The 17,553-nt window shown below is 39.3% G+C and overlaps 2 protein-coding genes across 3 annotated transcripts; one reads left to right on the top strand and one right to left on the bottom strand.

Moving 5' to 3' along the window:
* Positions 1-3,343: 3,343 nt before the first annotated feature.
* rab38c (RAB38c, member of RAS oncogene family) lies at positions 3,344-11,148 on the bottom strand. Of its 2 annotated transcripts, XM_034099479.2 has the most exons (5): positions 11,085-11,148; positions 10,661-10,863; positions 9,806-9,936; positions 8,752-8,889; positions 3,344-4,183 (listed from the first exon to the last, which is right to left on the bottom strand). In XM_034099479.2, the coding sequence occupies exons 2-5, from the start codon at positions 10,851-10,853 to the stop codon at positions 4,022-4,024; spliced, it is 624 nt and encodes a 207-aa protein (XP_033955370.1). In that variant the 5' UTR covers positions 10,854-10,863; positions 11,085-11,148; the 3' UTR covers positions 3,344-4,021. The 2 variants fall into 2 exon arrangements, with proteins under 2 accessions (XP_033955370.1, XP_033955371.1); XM_034099480.2 differs by lacking the exon at positions 11,085-11,148 and having other exon boundaries at positions 10,661-11,076.
* A 1,154-nt stretch (positions 11,149-12,302) lies between these two features.
* On the top strand, positions 12,303-16,734 carry LOC117457991 (ras-related protein Rab-39B-like). The gene is made up of 4 exons (XM_034098223.1): positions 12,303-12,626; positions 13,643-13,875; positions 14,777-15,047; positions 15,988-16,734. The coding sequence occupies exons 2-4, from the start codon at positions 13,661-13,663 to the stop codon at positions 16,141-16,143; spliced, it is 642 nt and encodes a 213-aa protein (XP_033954114.1). The 5' UTR covers positions 12,303-12,626; positions 13,643-13,660; the 3' UTR covers positions 16,144-16,734.
* Positions 16,735-17,553: the final 819 nt, after the last annotated feature.

The raw sequence follows: 17,553 nt of genomic DNA, 5'->3' as shown, positions 1-17,553 counted from the left end.
TTGATATGCCACACCTGTGAGGTGGGATGGATTATCTCGGCAAAGGAGAAGTGCTCACTATCACAGATTTTTTCAGATTTGTGAACAATATTTGAGATAATGTGTATATAGAAAATGTTTTAGATCTTTGAGTTCATCTCATGAAAAATGGGAGAAAAACAAAAGTGTTGCGTTTATATTTTTGTTCAGTGTAAATACCATCCTGATGGTTCCTGCTTGAATTTAAAGGTGAATGATGAAGATTGTCTATAGGAAAAACATGTTTTATTACAGGGAATATGGATCAGTATTCAGATTAAAGAGAAAGTTCAATATGTGGAAAGAAAAATGAACACATCAAAACTGAAATTGAGGGACATTTGTAATGGCAGTAACTGCTCTATATAGCAATTTTAGGATTTGTTGTCTGGGCATAATATAGTACGGGATGCCCTTTTGAACTGCAACTTGAAAGTGTTTTTTATAGTCCAATAATCTGCCGATTGTTAACGTATAGTATTGTTTGATCTAGATCATTTCACAAATACTGAAAAATCCCATTACAATTTGTGTGTCCTATAGTCCAAGAATGCACCTCATGTATTAGCATGTGTTCGGGTCACAGGGGTGGCTCTTTATTTCTCTAAAAGATAATTACCCAGATAAAACCCTTTGTGTGACACGGACACTTACTGCTGTGCTGACATTATTTTCTGAATCCTCTTAGACTCTTCTAGCCTGTTAATTATCTTTGACTCAGGACTTCAGTGTACACTAATAAAAGAGAGGCACACACTGGGGATTTTCAAATTCCAAAGATGTTCAGTTTACAATTATATAAAACTGAGAAAAAGCAGCAAATCCTCACAAGTGAGAAGCTATGCTAGAAAAAGCGATTAGTGAATTATAAAAATAGCAGTCGATGAATCAGTTAATTGTTTCAGCCCTATTTGCTCTCTGTGAATTAAGTCAATTTCAAGGTTGATTTCAAAAAGTTGTGGGGAAATGTGTTGCCTTGAGCTGAGAGGACATGACACATGCAATGATCTTAAATGAACAACACTGACAACATACTGGACAGTATACGGCAACACAAATACAGTTGTTATTGCATGTAGTCTTGTCCATAGAGAATATGAATGTGTTGCATTACAAGGACAGGCTATTATACATCAAAGGGAGTGAAGTAAAATATAAACCTGATGCCTAATTCGAAAACATGGAATTTCAAATAACACTTGAGGCAAATTCAACAAAGGCTGCTTTTCAGTCGTCTCTGTGCTGAAAAGAGAAGCATATTCCATGTTTTTGACTGGCAAGAAATCAATTTGAGGGTTGAAGAAAAGCCTCATACCAACAAAGGAGCAAATGTGAGTTTGTTTGCTATCACAGTTATTTATACCTAGAGTGAAATGTCCAATTTTTGAGGACATGAAAAATCATTATGGATCGAAAAGACAATTATATTCATGATAAAACGGAAATGGATGCCTAACTAGAGGAGGAAGCTACTGTACATCATGAAAAGACGGAGTAGTACTGGAAGACCCACAGACGCTGTAAAGTGGGTCACACTTTACCATCACTATTCTTAATTAGAAAAAACGCCTTTAGGTTTTAGCAACCACTTCAGCAGTACATTAAATGGAAATATCTGCTAAACTGACTCTCCTCCATTACTTCCACAACAGTAATGTCTATTTCTCACTGCTCACGATTCGTGTGTGTTTTCTCGGTAGCATGAGAGAACAGATTTTCCAGCCCATCAGTTCGTGATCCAGTGTGAAAGAGAATGTCTCCACGTAGCGGGCCAATTATAAACACACGCATTACATTCTCTGTAATAATGTTGCATAATAGGGATTAATTTTACATGAGATTAGCAAACAAATAAGGCTGTGATCTTCAGCAGATGGAAAGTATAGCATCTGTAATGACAGATAGTATTTAACTGTCCAATAAGCATTACTCCAACCAACGTCAGGTATTTAGACAGTATACATTTGCTAATTTCCTCAGTTTAAACCCAGGGGAATCAGTTAAAACTAGTTTACAAAAACACTGTATGAAAGAACATTTCTTTGCATGTTCTCTTCTGCAGTGTGCCCATTCTGAGCCGATCCCTAAATACTGCAGTGAGGAAAAATAACAGATGAAGGAAGGACAGCCTCTGATGTCCAAAGAACATTTATTTTCAAATGTAAGTCCATTGTAAATGTGATAGTTTGATGTGTTTGTATTGCATTAATAATTGGTATCTCTATATTCAAACGCTAATCTGAGTCTTAAAGGTCACCTATTATTAAAAATCCACTTTTTCATGTCTTTTATACATCAACATGTGTCCCCTCTGTGTAAAGAGATTCTGAAAGTTTCAGGAAAAAAGATTCGCTCACTTTTTGTCCTGATCCATTTATATAAAAACATGTCTGAAAATGAGCTGATCAGATTTTGGCCACTTCATGATGTCATAACGATTTTTTGGCTTGTGTAACCAACCAAGGTAACCCCCCCCCCCCCCACCTTATCACCTGAATCTCCCAGAGCACCATTGTGTTTATTTTAACCAAATATCTCTCAGAGGGGCGTGGGGAGTGGCTCCTTATTTCCATCTAAAGTAAAATACAGAATCAGCACTTTTGAAACAGGGCTGAAACAGAGGGATGCTGCAATGAGTGATCTGTTTGGTATTTCGAGTCAAACACTTCAGAGACACGTTTTTTATATATCTGAGACCTATAATATATTGATGAAAAACAGTATAATAGGGGACCTTTAAGTCTTATTTTTTTTATTATTATGTTTTGTTAAATATGTTCAAAGAAAGCACAAGAACCACAGTTACAAAAATGTACATATTGATATATATGTTACATATATTTGGGTTAAATCATAGAATGTAACAGAAAGGTTGTGCTTCTCATGTGCACATGTGACTAACTTAAAGGTCCCATGTCATGCTTTTCCGGTTATTACCCGTCCCCTTGTGTGTTATGAAGGTTTTTATGCATGTACACCACGGTCTGCAGAGTCAAAAACCCTCTAAGTACACCCTGTAGAGAGTAAAACTCTAACACCTTCCCAAAACGCCTCGTTGGAGATTTCTCATGTTCTTCCTGGGCATTGTGACGTCTGAATACCCAGTAGCCACGCCCAGAGCTATGACCAGGCTGATTGGTCCAAATTGACCAATTCACGAACTTCCTCACACACACACACACACACACACACACACACACACACACACACACACACACACACACACACACACACACACACACACACACACACACACACACACACACACACACACACACACACACACACACACACACACACACACACACACACACACACTCAATATCAAGCCACACTTATTGTTTTTACTTCGGCTGTGACTTTGTGTGTGCTCAGGATGAGTTTGGCTGTGTTTCGATGTGTATCGCTAAACAAGGAACACCTCCACGGAGCTCAGCGCGATTCACAACGTCCGGACCAATCAGAGCACACTGTGCTCACAGGGAGGGTGGGGACTGGAGCTACAACGAGCCATTAAAGGCAGAGAGTGAAATTCAGTGAATACACGTAGTCTACAGAGATGCTGTATGAGAAACCAATGTGAGTTTGGAAAATTGCACAATGTAAATCTATTCTAGTAGACCTCAACAATGGAATTATGATCAGTGGAAATGGCCATGACATGTCTCCTTTAAATAAAAATAATACTAATCATTTGAATACCTCTAAGACAAAAACAATACTGTACAATTTATCTGGTTAAAAAGTATGAAATAAAATGTAAGTCGTAAATTCACATTTAATGCCATATCTTCCTAAAACTTTTAATAAGTCAAGACATTCTTTCATATTGAATTAAGAGGATCTGAAGGAATGAAACATTTTGAATGAACCTAAACCAAATCCTTTATGCTTCAGATCTCCTGATGGCCATGGTACAAACCTCTGCCTATTTTTCTGTATTAATCACTAAAGCAGTCCCTGAGCCAAACTGACATCCTGGTGGCGTGTGATTGGTCAGGAGTCACGGCTTCATACATGATGCACAGTTGAGAGGATTCTTGGTGGTGTTGGTGAATCCAGACAGGATGAGGGAGGTGGGCTCTCGCTCCACCACCGGGCTCTCCTCGTTGTTCAGGATGTTCTCCACCAGGCAGCGTGCCGCCTCCTCGATGTTAGCGTTTTCCTGAGGGAACGTAAAAGAAAACAACTATAAAGCAATCAGTTGTGGTGGCCTTGCTAAGGATGGCACTGCGCTGGTAGGTCCACCAGTAAAATATGTCAACAACATTTGGATGGGTTGCTGTGGAGTTTTGTACTGACATTCATGGTTCCCACAAAATAAACCCTACTGACTATTCATCTAGTGCCATCATCAGGCCAAAATGTCAATTTTCATGACTTTTTTGTGATCAAATACCTGCAAAGATAATGATAAATCCATGAGCCTCAGCACTGCAGTGTTTTAACGTCTCACAGAGATGAAAGCATGGGTGTAAACCAGTGGTTCTCAAACGTTGAACAGGTGGGCCTTTTCAAGCCATCGCTCCAATAAAATGGTAGGCCAAGCTTAAAATTGTCAAATGTATCATTCTATAACAGGGGTCTCCAACCTTTTTTCTCCAACCTTTTTAAGGATGAGAGCTACTTTAAAAAAATAAGACAAGTCGTGAGCTACTTTTACTCCTCTTTTTTTTTTTAAATGTTGAAGTTAAAGGTGGGGTAGGTAAGTTTGAGAAACCGGCTCGAGATACACTTGTTGTTATATTCCATGGAATATAACAATAATATAACATTCCATGGAATGCTCTTAACATCCCGATAGCAATGAATATCTTAAGTGCTTTGACAAAAAATCCATAAAAAAACGTCACCTGTGGAAGCCGTAGTACTGTAAAAAGCACGACCAATCATCTGAGCCGGCCTGGCTAAAATAACTGGATGGCCTACCTGCCTGTCAGCCTTCCATCTGTGCACAAACTTATCTCGTGCCCTCATTGGTCATGTGCGTGTTTGTGTGTGTTGGAGGAGGGGCTCTGTAAGGAAGTGGAAGATTTTCTCCGGCTGTGTATTTTCAAATTCTAGCACACTCGAGCTGGTTTCTCCAAAATTACCTACCCTACCTTTAAATGAGCACAAAAATGAATTTATGGATACAGCTCTCAACACTCATATGAGAGGGAGCTGTATACTTGTGTGCTCTCTCTAGCTCTCTCTCTCTCTCTCTCTCTCTCTCTCTCTCTCTCTGTCTCTGTCTCTGTCTCTCTCGCTCACAGAGGCTGTGTGCTCCTCCGTGGCGATGACGGCTTGCGTTAAAAAATAATAATAAACATAGGCCTATTTGTAAAGTGGGGGGACACAAACGGGATTCCCTTATGAAGTGGTGAGGTGCCGCTCCACATTACTTTTCTTCCCGACTGTGTGTGTGTGTGTGTGTGCGTGCGTGTGTGTGTGTGTGTGTGTGTGTGTGTGTGTGTGTGTGTGTGTGTGTGTGTGTGTGTGTGTGTGTGTGTGTGTGTGCAACACGTTCTCACTCCCATCCCGTCACATAATGACGGACGGTCAGGGCCCCTCCCCGTCGCTATATTACGTACAGGGTACCCCTTGCCCGTCAGGCTTCTACGGGCAGGGCGTCCCATGGACCTTCATAATGCCTATTTTAAGGTTGATTTGGCCATTAAAATGCGTTTTGATGTCATTTTATGCGAGTAATGAGTTTTTATTTCTGATTATTTGTGCAGTACATGTACATGATGGTTAGTTTGCTAGTTATGACGAAGATTACTTCATGAATGTGTACACATTCATGGTTGCTAAGGTGGTTGCTATGGACGCTGCAACAGCTCCCAGACCACGTGATCAACAACAATGGCCGACCTTCGTGTTATTCTCGGTGGAAAATGCCTATTTTAAGGTTCATTTGGCCATTAAAATGCGTTTTGATGTCATTTTATGCGAGTAATGAGTTTCTGATTATTTCTGATTATTTGTGCAGTACAAGTACATTATGTTTAGTTTGCTAGTTAAAGGTCTAAAATAAAGACCTAAATGAATATTTGGGATGTTCTTGCCTTTAGATTCTCCCAATAAGTCCAAGTACAGAGGGTGACTTTGCTGTGAAAAAACACATTTCCACCAAAAAAACCTTAGCATTCATGAAGTAATCTTCGTCATAACTAGCAAACTAAACATCATGTACATGTACTGCACAAATAATCAGAAATAAAAACTCATTACTCGCATAAAATGACATCAAAACGCATTTTAATGGCCAAATGAACCTTAAAATAGGCATTTTCCACCGAGAATAACACGAAGGTCGGCCATTGTTGTTGATCACGTGGTCTGGGAGCTGTTGCAGCGTCCATAGCAACCACCTTAGCAACCATGAATGTGTACACATTCATGAAGTAATCTTTGTCATAACTAGCAAACTAAACATCATGTACATGTACTGCACAAATAATCAGAAATAAAAACTCATTACTCGCATAAAATGAGATCAAAATGCATTTTAATGGCCAAATGAACCTTAAAATAGGCATTATGAAGGTCTATGGGATGCCCTGCCCGTAGAAGCCTGACGGTCAAGGGGTCCGCTGTCCGCAATGAAGGTCTATGGGACGCCCTGCCCGTAGAAGCCTGATGGGCAAGGGGTACCCTGTACGTAATATAGCGACGGGGAGGGGCCCTGACCGTCCGTCAATATATGACGGGATGGGAGTGAGAACGTGTTGGTGTGTGTGTGTGTGTGTGTGTGTGTGTGTGTGTGTGTGTGTGTGTGTGTGTGTGTGTGTGTGTGTGTGTGTGTGTGTGTGTGTGTGTGTGTGTGTGTGTGTGTGTGAGAGAGAGCGTTTCTCATGTGTGTATGAGAGATTTTTTACATATGTCTGTAAATGATTTTGGTTTCAGTTGTGTGTGTGAGCAGGCTCGGATTGGCCATCGGGAGATTCGGGACTTTTCCCGGTGGGCCACTGCCTTTGGTGGGCTGCTGCCTTTGGTGGGCCGCTGCCTTTGGTGGGCCGCTGGCTGTGGCATAGGTGGGCCGTGGACTTTCACAGCGCCGCTGCGCCGGTACCGCATCCGCTGCCGCAAACACCCGCCATTGCGGCGCTGTGAAAGTCCTCCGCCGTTGCAAGTCTCCGGCTGTAACAGTCCACTACCGCCCGCGAAGACCCAGGTTCGATTTCGGCCTGAGGTCCAAAACATTTATTTAAAAATAATAATAATAATAATAATAATCTCCCGTTGATCGCGTCCATTCGCGACCTATCACATCTCTGTGCCCCACCAGTGGCGCGCGCCCCATACTTTGAGAAACGCTGGTGTAAACTAACATTGGAAAATATTGGAAAGGACTATTTCAAATTGCAAACAAATAAAAGGAGATTGACATTTTAAATCCAGTTTTGAGAAAAGTCAAAGTCACTGTGGAGAACTCAACGTCTAAGGGAAAACTTTTTGGGGCTCACGTTTCAAGTACTATAAAATCAGTAGGTCGGTGATTTCAACATGACCTAGAGCAGTGATTCTCAAATGGGGGTACGCGGACCCCTGGGGGTACGTTGGGGTACTGCAGTGAGATAAAATAAAAAAAAAAAAAGGTTAATTAAAAAAATAATCTTAGTAAAATAAGTTAAATAGAAAACACAATTTTATATAAAACATTCCTAGAACCACCAAGGGGGTCCTCATATAAACATGTCAAATGTGTGTATTGTATTTTATAGTTTTTCACAATAACATATTACTTAAATTGAAAAACTCCTTGGAAAAATCTGTTTTATAAAAGTGTTATGTTATTTTTTTTCATGCATAAAATGAAAATATCCTTAGTTTGTTGTAATGCATACCACGAAAGAGTTAATACATCACACACTGAGGGAACATCACTTGTAATTATTTATATAGGCTTTTTCGATCAAAAATGTTCGGGATCGGTCAGGGGGTACTTGGCTGAGAAAAAGTTTCAAAGGGGGTACATTACTGAAAAAAGTTTGAGAAGCACTGACCTAGAGAACCATTCAATGCTAAGAACATAACATTGTATGAAACACTTATGTGTCATGTTACATCATACTGTATACTTAGTTTGTACTGTTTGACCAAGGCCTTCACTTTACCTTTGCTGACTCACACCAATGTTTATGTCATGCTAAAAAATGTAAGGGTGTGTTTTCAACCAATAATAGTCTGACTTTTGTCTACTGACCAGCTCCCTTTTCATCCTGACCTCGCCTTTGTGTTCACTAACTACACTCCTGTCTCTGACTCGCACCCTGGTGTGTAACTCATTAGATGGGATCTGAACGGGAGGAAAATACAGAAGGTTACTTCACACCAGACTGCAGACATTCCTCTGTTTCTCTCTTGAGAGCAAGGTAAATAAGGTTTGCTCACTTTTAGTGTTTGTACTGAACACCCTTCAGTATTTACCAGAATCATGTGTCTGTATTTTGGGCTTTTCTTTTAAAGCATTGGCTACGGTTTAATATGTAGTTAACCTGACTGTGTAAATAATGTTTAGGGAAGATGAATGTGATTAAGTCTTTGACTCAAGTTAAACCCCTGACAACTCTTTCCATTTGGGGTTTATACAAAAAAATACATGTAACCTTTTTATATTGACATACAGTAGATATCGCTATATTAAATGATTGGTGATAATGTAATGTTACTAGTACCTCCTCAATCAAACTCTAAGTACCTTTTCCACTGATTTGACTTCAGAAAGGTGCATCCAAAGTCACGTACCTTAGCGGAAGTCTCGAACCAGCCAGCGAAGCCGTTCTCCCTGCAGAAGGAGTCCAGTTTGGGCTGCTGGGAGCCCAGCTGGTCTGACTTATTGGCCAGGAGGACCACTGGAACCGGCCTCCCATGGTTTAGGGTCACCTTAGGGAGAGGAAAGACATGTTAAGGGATGATTTTTACAACTGTAATTAAGGCTTTTAAAAATTGAACCGTAGGAGAAGGTGTTGTATCTATTCATTCTATTCATACTATAGGTATACAGTATGTATTTCCTTTCACATTGTCACTTTTCCTTTACATTTGTTAATTTGTTATGATGAACATATCTGTTGTAACCACTTTAAGGTGTCAGAATGATTCAAAAGAAGTGCTTGTTAGTTGGGAAAATTAAATCTGAAACCCCCTACCCTTACACCTTTCCTATGTTGGTACTCACTATTATTTTAACCCAAGCTTTTGTTCTTCTAATTTTTCACACTATTCTGTCCCTTTTTGCTAGTATGAGTGCTTCACCATGTCCACCAGGATGGATTGTCCCAAAATATGGGCCATTTGAGTAATGAACACCTCTCTGGCTTTAAAGTTAACACTTTTGGCCTTTGTTCGATGACAAGCAGTACAATATGTGACACAGTATTGAGGTGTGAATTTTGTAAATAGACTGACAATTTAAGCAGTTCCAACATTGTACCTTTTACCTCCGCTTCGTGCACATTTTCTGCATTGCAGCTTCAAGTTTTCAAACTACTTTATTGAGTCCCAGACTGTGGAGCTTTCAACAAACACACACTTGTGTTTCTGACAGCTGTTAAACCTACTAGCAAAATCACACTTTGAATGTGTTCCTATAGTACATGAAACCAAGGTGACTACAGCAAGTGTTGAACTACTGCAATGAAATGTTGGACATTTAGACTGAAATATAGATGATGTGTATTTACATATATTCATTTATCCCTCCCCTAACCTTAACTGTAACTTGGCATACATTGTTGTGGGTGTTCGCTGAAAGTGACAGAATGACAGGTTAGAAGGAAAGGCCTTAGTTTGTGCACACCTTGGAGTCCAGGTCGTCCTTCCACTTCAGCACGGCGTCGAACGTGGAGGCCCTCGTCACGTCAAACACCACCAGAGCTCCCACCGCCTCCCGGTAATAGACACGAGTCATGTTCCCATAGCGCTCCTGCCCTGGGACGCATGGTACAGCCAATCAGATACACACAAACATTTATCTAAAGGAACCTTTTTAGAGTCTGTAAAAATCGAATCAACTCATATCATGGTTTATTAGTGATAAATAAAGCAATGTTGTGTGTGTACACTGTTTGTTTATTCTGCAGAAGCACCCATCATGTGACTGATATTATCATCATGGGATCAGTTGAGTCACAGCCAGGCACAAGATCTACATTCCTCGACCAGGCTTCAAATGACAGGGAGGGACCAGGCATCCAGTGGGCACAAACACACTGTCCCTGTGTTCACATCTCTCACTGCATAACTGTCAATCCTATCGACTGATATCACTGAGTCATAACAGTAAAACACATTTTTAGTGCATTAGATTGATTCAAGACACTTTTGATTGTTTTAGAAAGCAAAAACAAGACATCCTGGACTCAGAAATTGATTAATAGGCTAAATTGGAGATGCAGTACTGTGTCAAACTACCATTGTTTCTAATGTTCCTACGTGATTATACTTTCCTAAAACTTCCCTCAAATGCATTTCAAAAGCTTATTTCTTGGAGGTTTATGAATGTACAGATATTCACAGCTGCTGAAGCTTTTCTTACCAACGATCCTTAAACTAAATGTTCCTACAGTAAACAAATCCAGCAGAGGTTTATTAGTTGAACGGTCAACTGATGCCACAATAAACCTGTAATTCAGTATGTAACCGTTTGACAGACCTGCTATGTCCCACAGCTGCAGGCGGATCACAGTGTCGTTGTCCCACTGCAGCACCTTCAGGGCGAAGTCCACCCCGATGGTGGCTCGGTAGTGCTGGGAGAAGATCTGATGCACGTACCGCTTAATGATGGACGTTTTCCCCACTCCCAGGTCTCCAATGACCAGCACTTTGAACAAAAGCTCCTGCTGCATAGCTGCAGCTCTGCACACACAAAAAAAACGTTATGAAGGTTCCCAGGTATCCCAAAAAACTGTAAACTAGGTATAAAGTCACACCTAGCCTAGAAATTATGATGTTTGACTAGTAAGACATGTTTTTGTAGTGTAAAACACAAACAAAAAACAAGATATGATCCAATATCATCGAGATTTGCGAGATAAATTGTCAACCACCCGTTTAATCACACATGACAGTCCGTTTACCTCGCTCCTGTGAGAAGCTCCACCACACATGTTATTAACTGGTGCTGCGTTCAGCGGTCGTCGTAAAAAGTCGCCTGTGAAATTTCAGAGCATTTTTCTACGGTAGGTTTACGCCAAAAGTACAAGCATGAATGCAACAGTACGTACTTTACTTGGCTGATCATAGAAGGTATGGGTTCATATTAATTTGCAACCAGAAAAACACCCTGCTGTAGAAAAGTGAAATTGCAGTAAATATAAAAGTTTGATATTCGTAGTGGAAAAAATCATGTTGGAAATTGGTGTAATTATCCCATAGGCCTATAGTATTTTCCTATATAATGTTTAGTTTAATATGTCTAGTTTAACCAGGTTAAATATCAGAATCAGAATCAGAATACATTTAGTCCAACATAGGGGACATTTGCAGCGTTACAGCAAGAGCCACAGACAGCTTAGTGTTGCATATCTTACATGCGTTAAAAAAGTACTAAGTTATAATATAATAAACAATATGCTAAAAAAAAGTACTAAGTTATAATATAATAAACAATATGCTAAAAAAACTAAAAAAGTTACATAATTTTCAAAAATACAGATCAAAAACAAATCAAATCTACAAATCAAATCCTGTAGCAGTTCTTAGGATTTAGCAGCCCGGTATATATTACAGTTATTAAAGATGGCATATGTATATAAAGTATATATTGCACATAAAGCACATATTGCACATAGTTTGACGGTATTTAACAGCAGCAAGTTACACAATTTACAAAATACAAGATACATACCTTGTAACAGTGACAAGGGTATAAATTACACAGTTATTAACGGCATATATATATATATATATATATATATATATATATTGATTTAGTGGCCAGGTATAAATTACACAGTTATTAATGGAATATATATATTGTCCATATAGCTCATATTGCACAAAGTTGATTTGTATTTAGCAGCAAATAAATAACTAAAATAAATCTAACAACACATTTTACTATGAATTGTTAAATGTGTGTAGGACATATTTTATATCCGATTATATTTTAATTTGCAATGTGCTAAAGTGTATCTCCCAGTACAGGGATTAGCATATTTGATAATGATATAGTTCATCAAATGTTCGTGATCGCTCATTTCGTAATTACGGTATTTATTCTCCCACAGCCTTTGAAAGCAGCAGCCGGTCCCCGCCATTGTTGCCGCGCAACTCCGCGACCGCGTGCAGTTACGGTAGTGGTGCTGATGAGGGCGAGGAGGAGATTTGATGCTGCTGCTGTTTCCTGCTGCCATTTCCTACGCGGATCTTCACGGAAATATCATCAACAGTCTGAAGAAGCTGCAGCTCGGATCCTCAGTCGGTTTGCAACAGGCTGCTTTAATCCGTCATTTTAAAAGAGTCACGTGCTGATGGTGGATAGCAGGCCGGGTTAATGATGCATGTTTGTGTTCGGTTATTCCTGTAACACAACCACTGCTACTGGAAGATCGTTTTTAGAAGACCAAATCATCGATATGGGGTTTGCTTTTTACAGCTACTGAGCTATTCACTTTAAGGTACGTTATTATTGACATATGTTACCGCATGTGTAATGTGTAATCGTTATTGTCAATACTCACTTGCATTAAGCTAAATGGGTTGGGCCTCATGAGTCAAGTGATTTACTCTTTTTTTTAATAAACCTTGAAGGATATCTTAGACATTGGAGGTCTTCTAGCATCAGAGGCAAATATCTGTTATCAACTAGCAGTCCTGTTTAGCATCCATCTCTCCATTTAGTTTACGTTTGGCTGGTTTCAAGGACGCCCTGTGTGTTATTGCTGTGTGTTATTGCTGCACATGGGGGCTGACTATGCCAATGTTTATTGAGTTCAAGAGGAGTGGCCCTACCCCCCCTCCCCAAATTAGATCACCCAACTGTAAATCACATGGACCCCGCTGAGGGGGTTTGGGTCTATTACTCTCCACTCATGGTGGCGGCCATAATCCAGGAATAATCCATGTGGTCGTCACAGTTTGTGGATTAAATGCACATTTGTTTTTTAATTGGAAACTGTTTAAAGACTTCCTCTAATTCTTAAGCAGAGGGTGGCATTCTGTAGTGTGTTTCATTGTCTTTAGATGCTCTTGTGTGGGTTTGATCAAGATTTGTTTTAATTTAATATCATTTTTTCCCTTAAAATGTTTGATATTGTTGAGACAATCTGAAATAGTCAAAGATTTTGTGAGACACAGCCCACACAATTTTGTATTTGAGTATCAAAATTGAGCATAACTAGTAGATATGGCTCATAATTCAACTTTTGGACAAGGTTTAATTTCAGTTGTAGTTATCTTTGTTTTTTAAATAGATGCATTTATCTGTTAAAACAATATTTTACATCGTAATATGGATTAGATGTGGAACATTTATGTAACTAATTTTGTCAAAAGGTGGATTAATTTTTCAAGGAATCATCTCATGTTCCTTTGAATATGATCATAAACTCAGTGCCTTTATGTTTGGATTATTAGGCAGAAAATACACTTAAAGCCATAACATGGATGACTGAATGATTTTATTTCCCCACAGATTTTATCAAGGTGAGACATGGAGACAATATGGCTTTATCAGTTCCGTCTGATCGTCATCGGAGACTCTACGGTCGGCAAGTCGTGTCTGATCCGGAGGTTCACTGAGGGCCGCTTCGCCCAGGTGTCGGACCCTACGGTGGGGGTGGACTTCTTCTCCCGCCTGGTGGAGATCGAGCCGGGCAAAAGAATCAAACTGCAGATCTGGGACACAGCGGGACAGGAGAGGTTCAGGTAAGGCCAAGCTCCTTATTCCCTGTTTGGACTTTCTCTTCATCCATCCACAAACAGATATTATAACCTACACACACAAAAGTCACTCAGATCTCTGCTGGTTTTACATGCATTTATTTTGTGTGTGTTTAAGTTTGCTTTCTTTTTATAAATCCACACAACACCAACATAACATAAACACCTCTTGCTCTCATTCCCCCAGCCTTGTCCAGATCCTGTTGGATGTCTCCTCAGATGGGCAATACAGATACATTTGTTCAAACCTCACAGAGTTTACAGTATATACTAAATGTCCAGTTTACCAGCCCCAACAGTGTGTAGCCGGTATTGTTTTCACCTTGTGAGCCTGTGTGTTTGCGTGTGTGTGTGTGTGTGTGTGTGTGTGTGTGTGTGTGTGTGTGTGTGTTATACTGGTAAGAAATGGTCCTGACATACTATACTATGACATATTATTAAACATTAACTCTCACCGTTCAAATATGTGACAATACTAGGATGTCTTGTAATGACACACTTGACTATGATATTGTGTATCTTTTACTTTGAACCTTTTATTGGCACACTCTATTATAAAGTTTAGTTTTTTGTCTCTTAAATTGTCATAGTATATTATCTCCGAACAATCTTCACAAAAAATAATGAGAACAAAACAATAAAACATTAATATACAGACAACAGGCCATTCTTATTTCTATATACATTCTGAAACTGAATATCTCATTTAATTTCTCTCCATTTTATACGTCATTGAGCCATCATACTTTGCATTTATCACATGTACATTTGAAGAATCTGGCCCAAAAAAGCTGAATGCATTGGTTTGGGATTATTAGTTTCAGAACAGAAAACAAAGTTAGTCTCTCTCTCTCTCTCTCTCTCTCTCTCTCTCTCATCCCCCCAGGTCCATCACCAGAGCGTACTACCGTAACTCAGTGGGGGGGCTCTTACTCTTCGACATCACAAACCGCCGCTCCTTCACCAACGTCCACAACTGGCTGGAGGAGGCCCAGAGCCACGTGCAGCCGCACAACATCGTCTTCCTGCTGGTCGGGCACAAGTGTGACCTGGACGCCCAGCGGCAGGTGAGCCTCCAGGAGGCAGAGAAGCTGGCCGGGGCCTTCGGGATGCGCTACGTGGAGACATCGGCACGAGAGTCCATCAACGTGGAGAAGGTGTGGAGGAGATTTCACTTGTTTTCAGATACAAGCTCAAAAATAGCACAACAACATTGGCTAGGGGTGACACTTGATTAGCTTATCAAGCTTTTCAAGGCTTTACACTTAAATAAAGTACTTTCAAATAAAACTGAACTGAATTCAATATTTTTTATAGATTCTAAACCAAGTCATTATTCTGTGAAAGGTTACACATAGGAGAAGTAGAATTACATAATCATAGTAGGGTTAACACAAATAAACTATAGAAAATAAACAACAGCATTAATTCTTAGCTCCTGGATTATCTGGAAATTCGTTTTTACGTTTTTTTTTAGCACTAGTGATTTACATGGAATCTTATTTACTGTGTTTCACAATATAGATCCTATATATTATACACAACATTGACTGAGGCAGTCATGATCTGAGTTGAATTAAAAGTCATTTCTGAACTATTTGGGCAAGCTTTAAATCTTGTGTCAGACTTTATAAACATTTCCCAAAATTGCATCCTGTTGATGACTGACATAAAAGTTATTTTACAAAACAAACAAATAGATGTAAAGCTTAAACACCAGCTGCCTTCCTCAACTCACATAAACACTTGTTCGCAATTATACTGTGCAAAAATCCCTTTTATGTCAAATACATACATACATTTTTATAAATGTCCCAACATTTACTGTATAGGGTCTCAATACTTTAATGCTATTTATGTCACTCAGTTTCTCTTAAGTTACTTCCACTAATTTTGTATCCATGGTTGTGTACCTATTTGTCTTTATTTTTGTCTTTTCACTAATGTGTGCTTTTCTTTTTTTATTATTCCTGGCTTTTTTTTACCTGCTATGACACTTTTGCTGTAACACTGTACACTTCCCCGCTCTGGGACTAATAAGTAATCTGATTACTTTAGAATCCCCCACAGTCTTTTTTTTTTGCTTCTTTTTCTCAGGCGTTTGTGGATCTGACGAGGGACATCTTTGCGCTGGTACAGAGCGGGGACATCAAGATCCAGGACGGCTGGGAGGGTGTAAAGAGCGGACTTGTTCCCAACACGGTCCACTCCTCCGAGGAGGTCACCAAGGGCAACCGGCAGTGCTTCTGCTGACTCCCCCACTGCAGCATGGGGGGCTGACGGGCGGCCGTACTTCAGAGGACTCCTTCTGAAGGAGCTCTCTCTCCAGCCTCGGCTGCACGCAGACCACTTTTTGGAGACTCGTTCTATTTTCCCCGCTCAGTTACACACCTTAATTCTATAAATAAGACATTGTTTAATCCTTCTGGTGCCTGTTTTTGGCTCTTTGTTGATAGAAGCACAAGCAGCATCCTAACCCCGTTTCCTGTTCTGTGTGCATGTGACTGTAATAATCCTGCAGACCCTCAACACTTCAGCTTTACTGCACATTCAGCCTTTCCTACAGTTATACTCCCGTAGGCAGTTATATGTTGTTGGCACACATCTCTTAAAGACTGATACTGTCAGTGTAATGTGTTTTATTTTATATTTAAACCTGAATCAGTGATGCCAAGACTGAGCCATGCCTCTTCCTTTTCATGTGTAATACTCTGAATAAATTGCAACCTTGTACAGATTCGCAGTGAGAAAGACGAGACGGAAAACAGATCTTACTGCACCTCAAATCCTAGTGACTTAATACAGAAAGAGGGCGAAGGGTGATAAAGTCAAATTGAACCAAAGTATGACACCTGGCTGGACTATTTGTTGTGTATCGGAAGGAGTTTGTTAAAATGTAGAAAAGGAAAAGCTACTGTAGCTGCTCACTGATTACCATTACAACCTGATCATAGTAAGGATTATTTTTAAATATAGTTAGTACCTAAATTCATGTTTACTACAACTACTGTGTTAGTTTACTGGTCAGCACCTTAAAGCCTTTAGTATGGAACCCCAAGGTGTTCAATATGTATTTAAATAATAATAATAATAATAATAATCATATGCCTATATGTACAATACACAGGCTAAATAAACCAACAGTTGATTTAGTGAAATTACTGAATAAATGATTAAACAACTCATTAGTTTGACATGTGATCTTATCGTTCCTTTTTTAATTTTTCACTAAGTTTTTAGTTGATAAGGGTAATTTTGTCAAATATTTCCTTACTTATTTTATCATTATCATTTTATCGTATTGTCTAATTTTAATAGCAGCTGTTGTGCTAACTTAAACAATGTGATCGGCTAAAAGGTGAGAGATTTCTTTATTTTACACAATGTATTTGTGTAATTTGTCATAATGACATATCTTTTCAATATTCAACACTTTGGGGCTCCGTACTGATTTCAAAAGTCTGTTTAAACATTCACAATTAACACTTAACATTACACGATACCTTCTGGTCACAATCTCCTCTCACACCTATACCTAATCACTTAATTCAATTAATCAACTTTAAGCGATGCATGAAATGTGGGTTAAAATGGATGCATTTTAACCCACATTTTCCAAATAATTAAAAGATTTTTATTTTTGATATACTGTTAATAGCCATT

The sequence above is a fragment of the Pseudochaenichthys georgianus genome, chromosome 14 (genome assembly GCF_902827115.2).
Source record: "Pseudochaenichthys georgianus chromosome 14, fPseGeo1.2, whole genome shotgun sequence".
Lineage (NCBI taxonomy): Eukaryota > Metazoa > Chordata > Actinopteri > Perciformes > Channichthyidae > Pseudochaenichthys > Pseudochaenichthys georgianus.
Note: the sequence above shows the minus strand (reverse complement) of the source record. Positions and strands in the feature narration are given on the sequence as shown.

Bases quoted from the DNA above. Each gene is read 5' to 3' on its own strand.
- rab38c (XM_034099479.2), bottom strand. From the start codon at position 10,853: ATGCAGCAGGAGCTTTTGTTCAAAGTGCTGGTCATTGGAGACCTGGGA. The intron at 8,890-9,805 runs GTGTGCACAAAC...CCTCTCCCTAAG, and splicing joins AGGACGACCTGGACTCCAAG to GTGACCCTAAACCATGGGAG. The intron at 4,184-8,751 runs GTACGTGACTTT...ACGTTCCCTCAG, and splicing joins GGTTCGAGACTTCCGCTAAG to GAAAACGCTAACATCGAGGA.
- LOC117457991 (XM_034098223.1), top strand. From the start codon at position 13,661: ATGGAGACAATATGGCTTTATCAGTTCCGTCTGATCGTCATCGGAGAC. The intron at 13,876-14,776 runs GTAAGGCCAAGC...TCATCCCCCCAG, and splicing joins GCGGGACAGGAGAGGTTCAG to GTCCATCACCAGAGCGTACT. The intron at 15,048-15,987 runs GTGTGGAGGAGA...TCTTTTTCTCAG, and splicing joins AGTCCATCAACGTGGAGAAG to GCGTTTGTGGATCTGACGAG.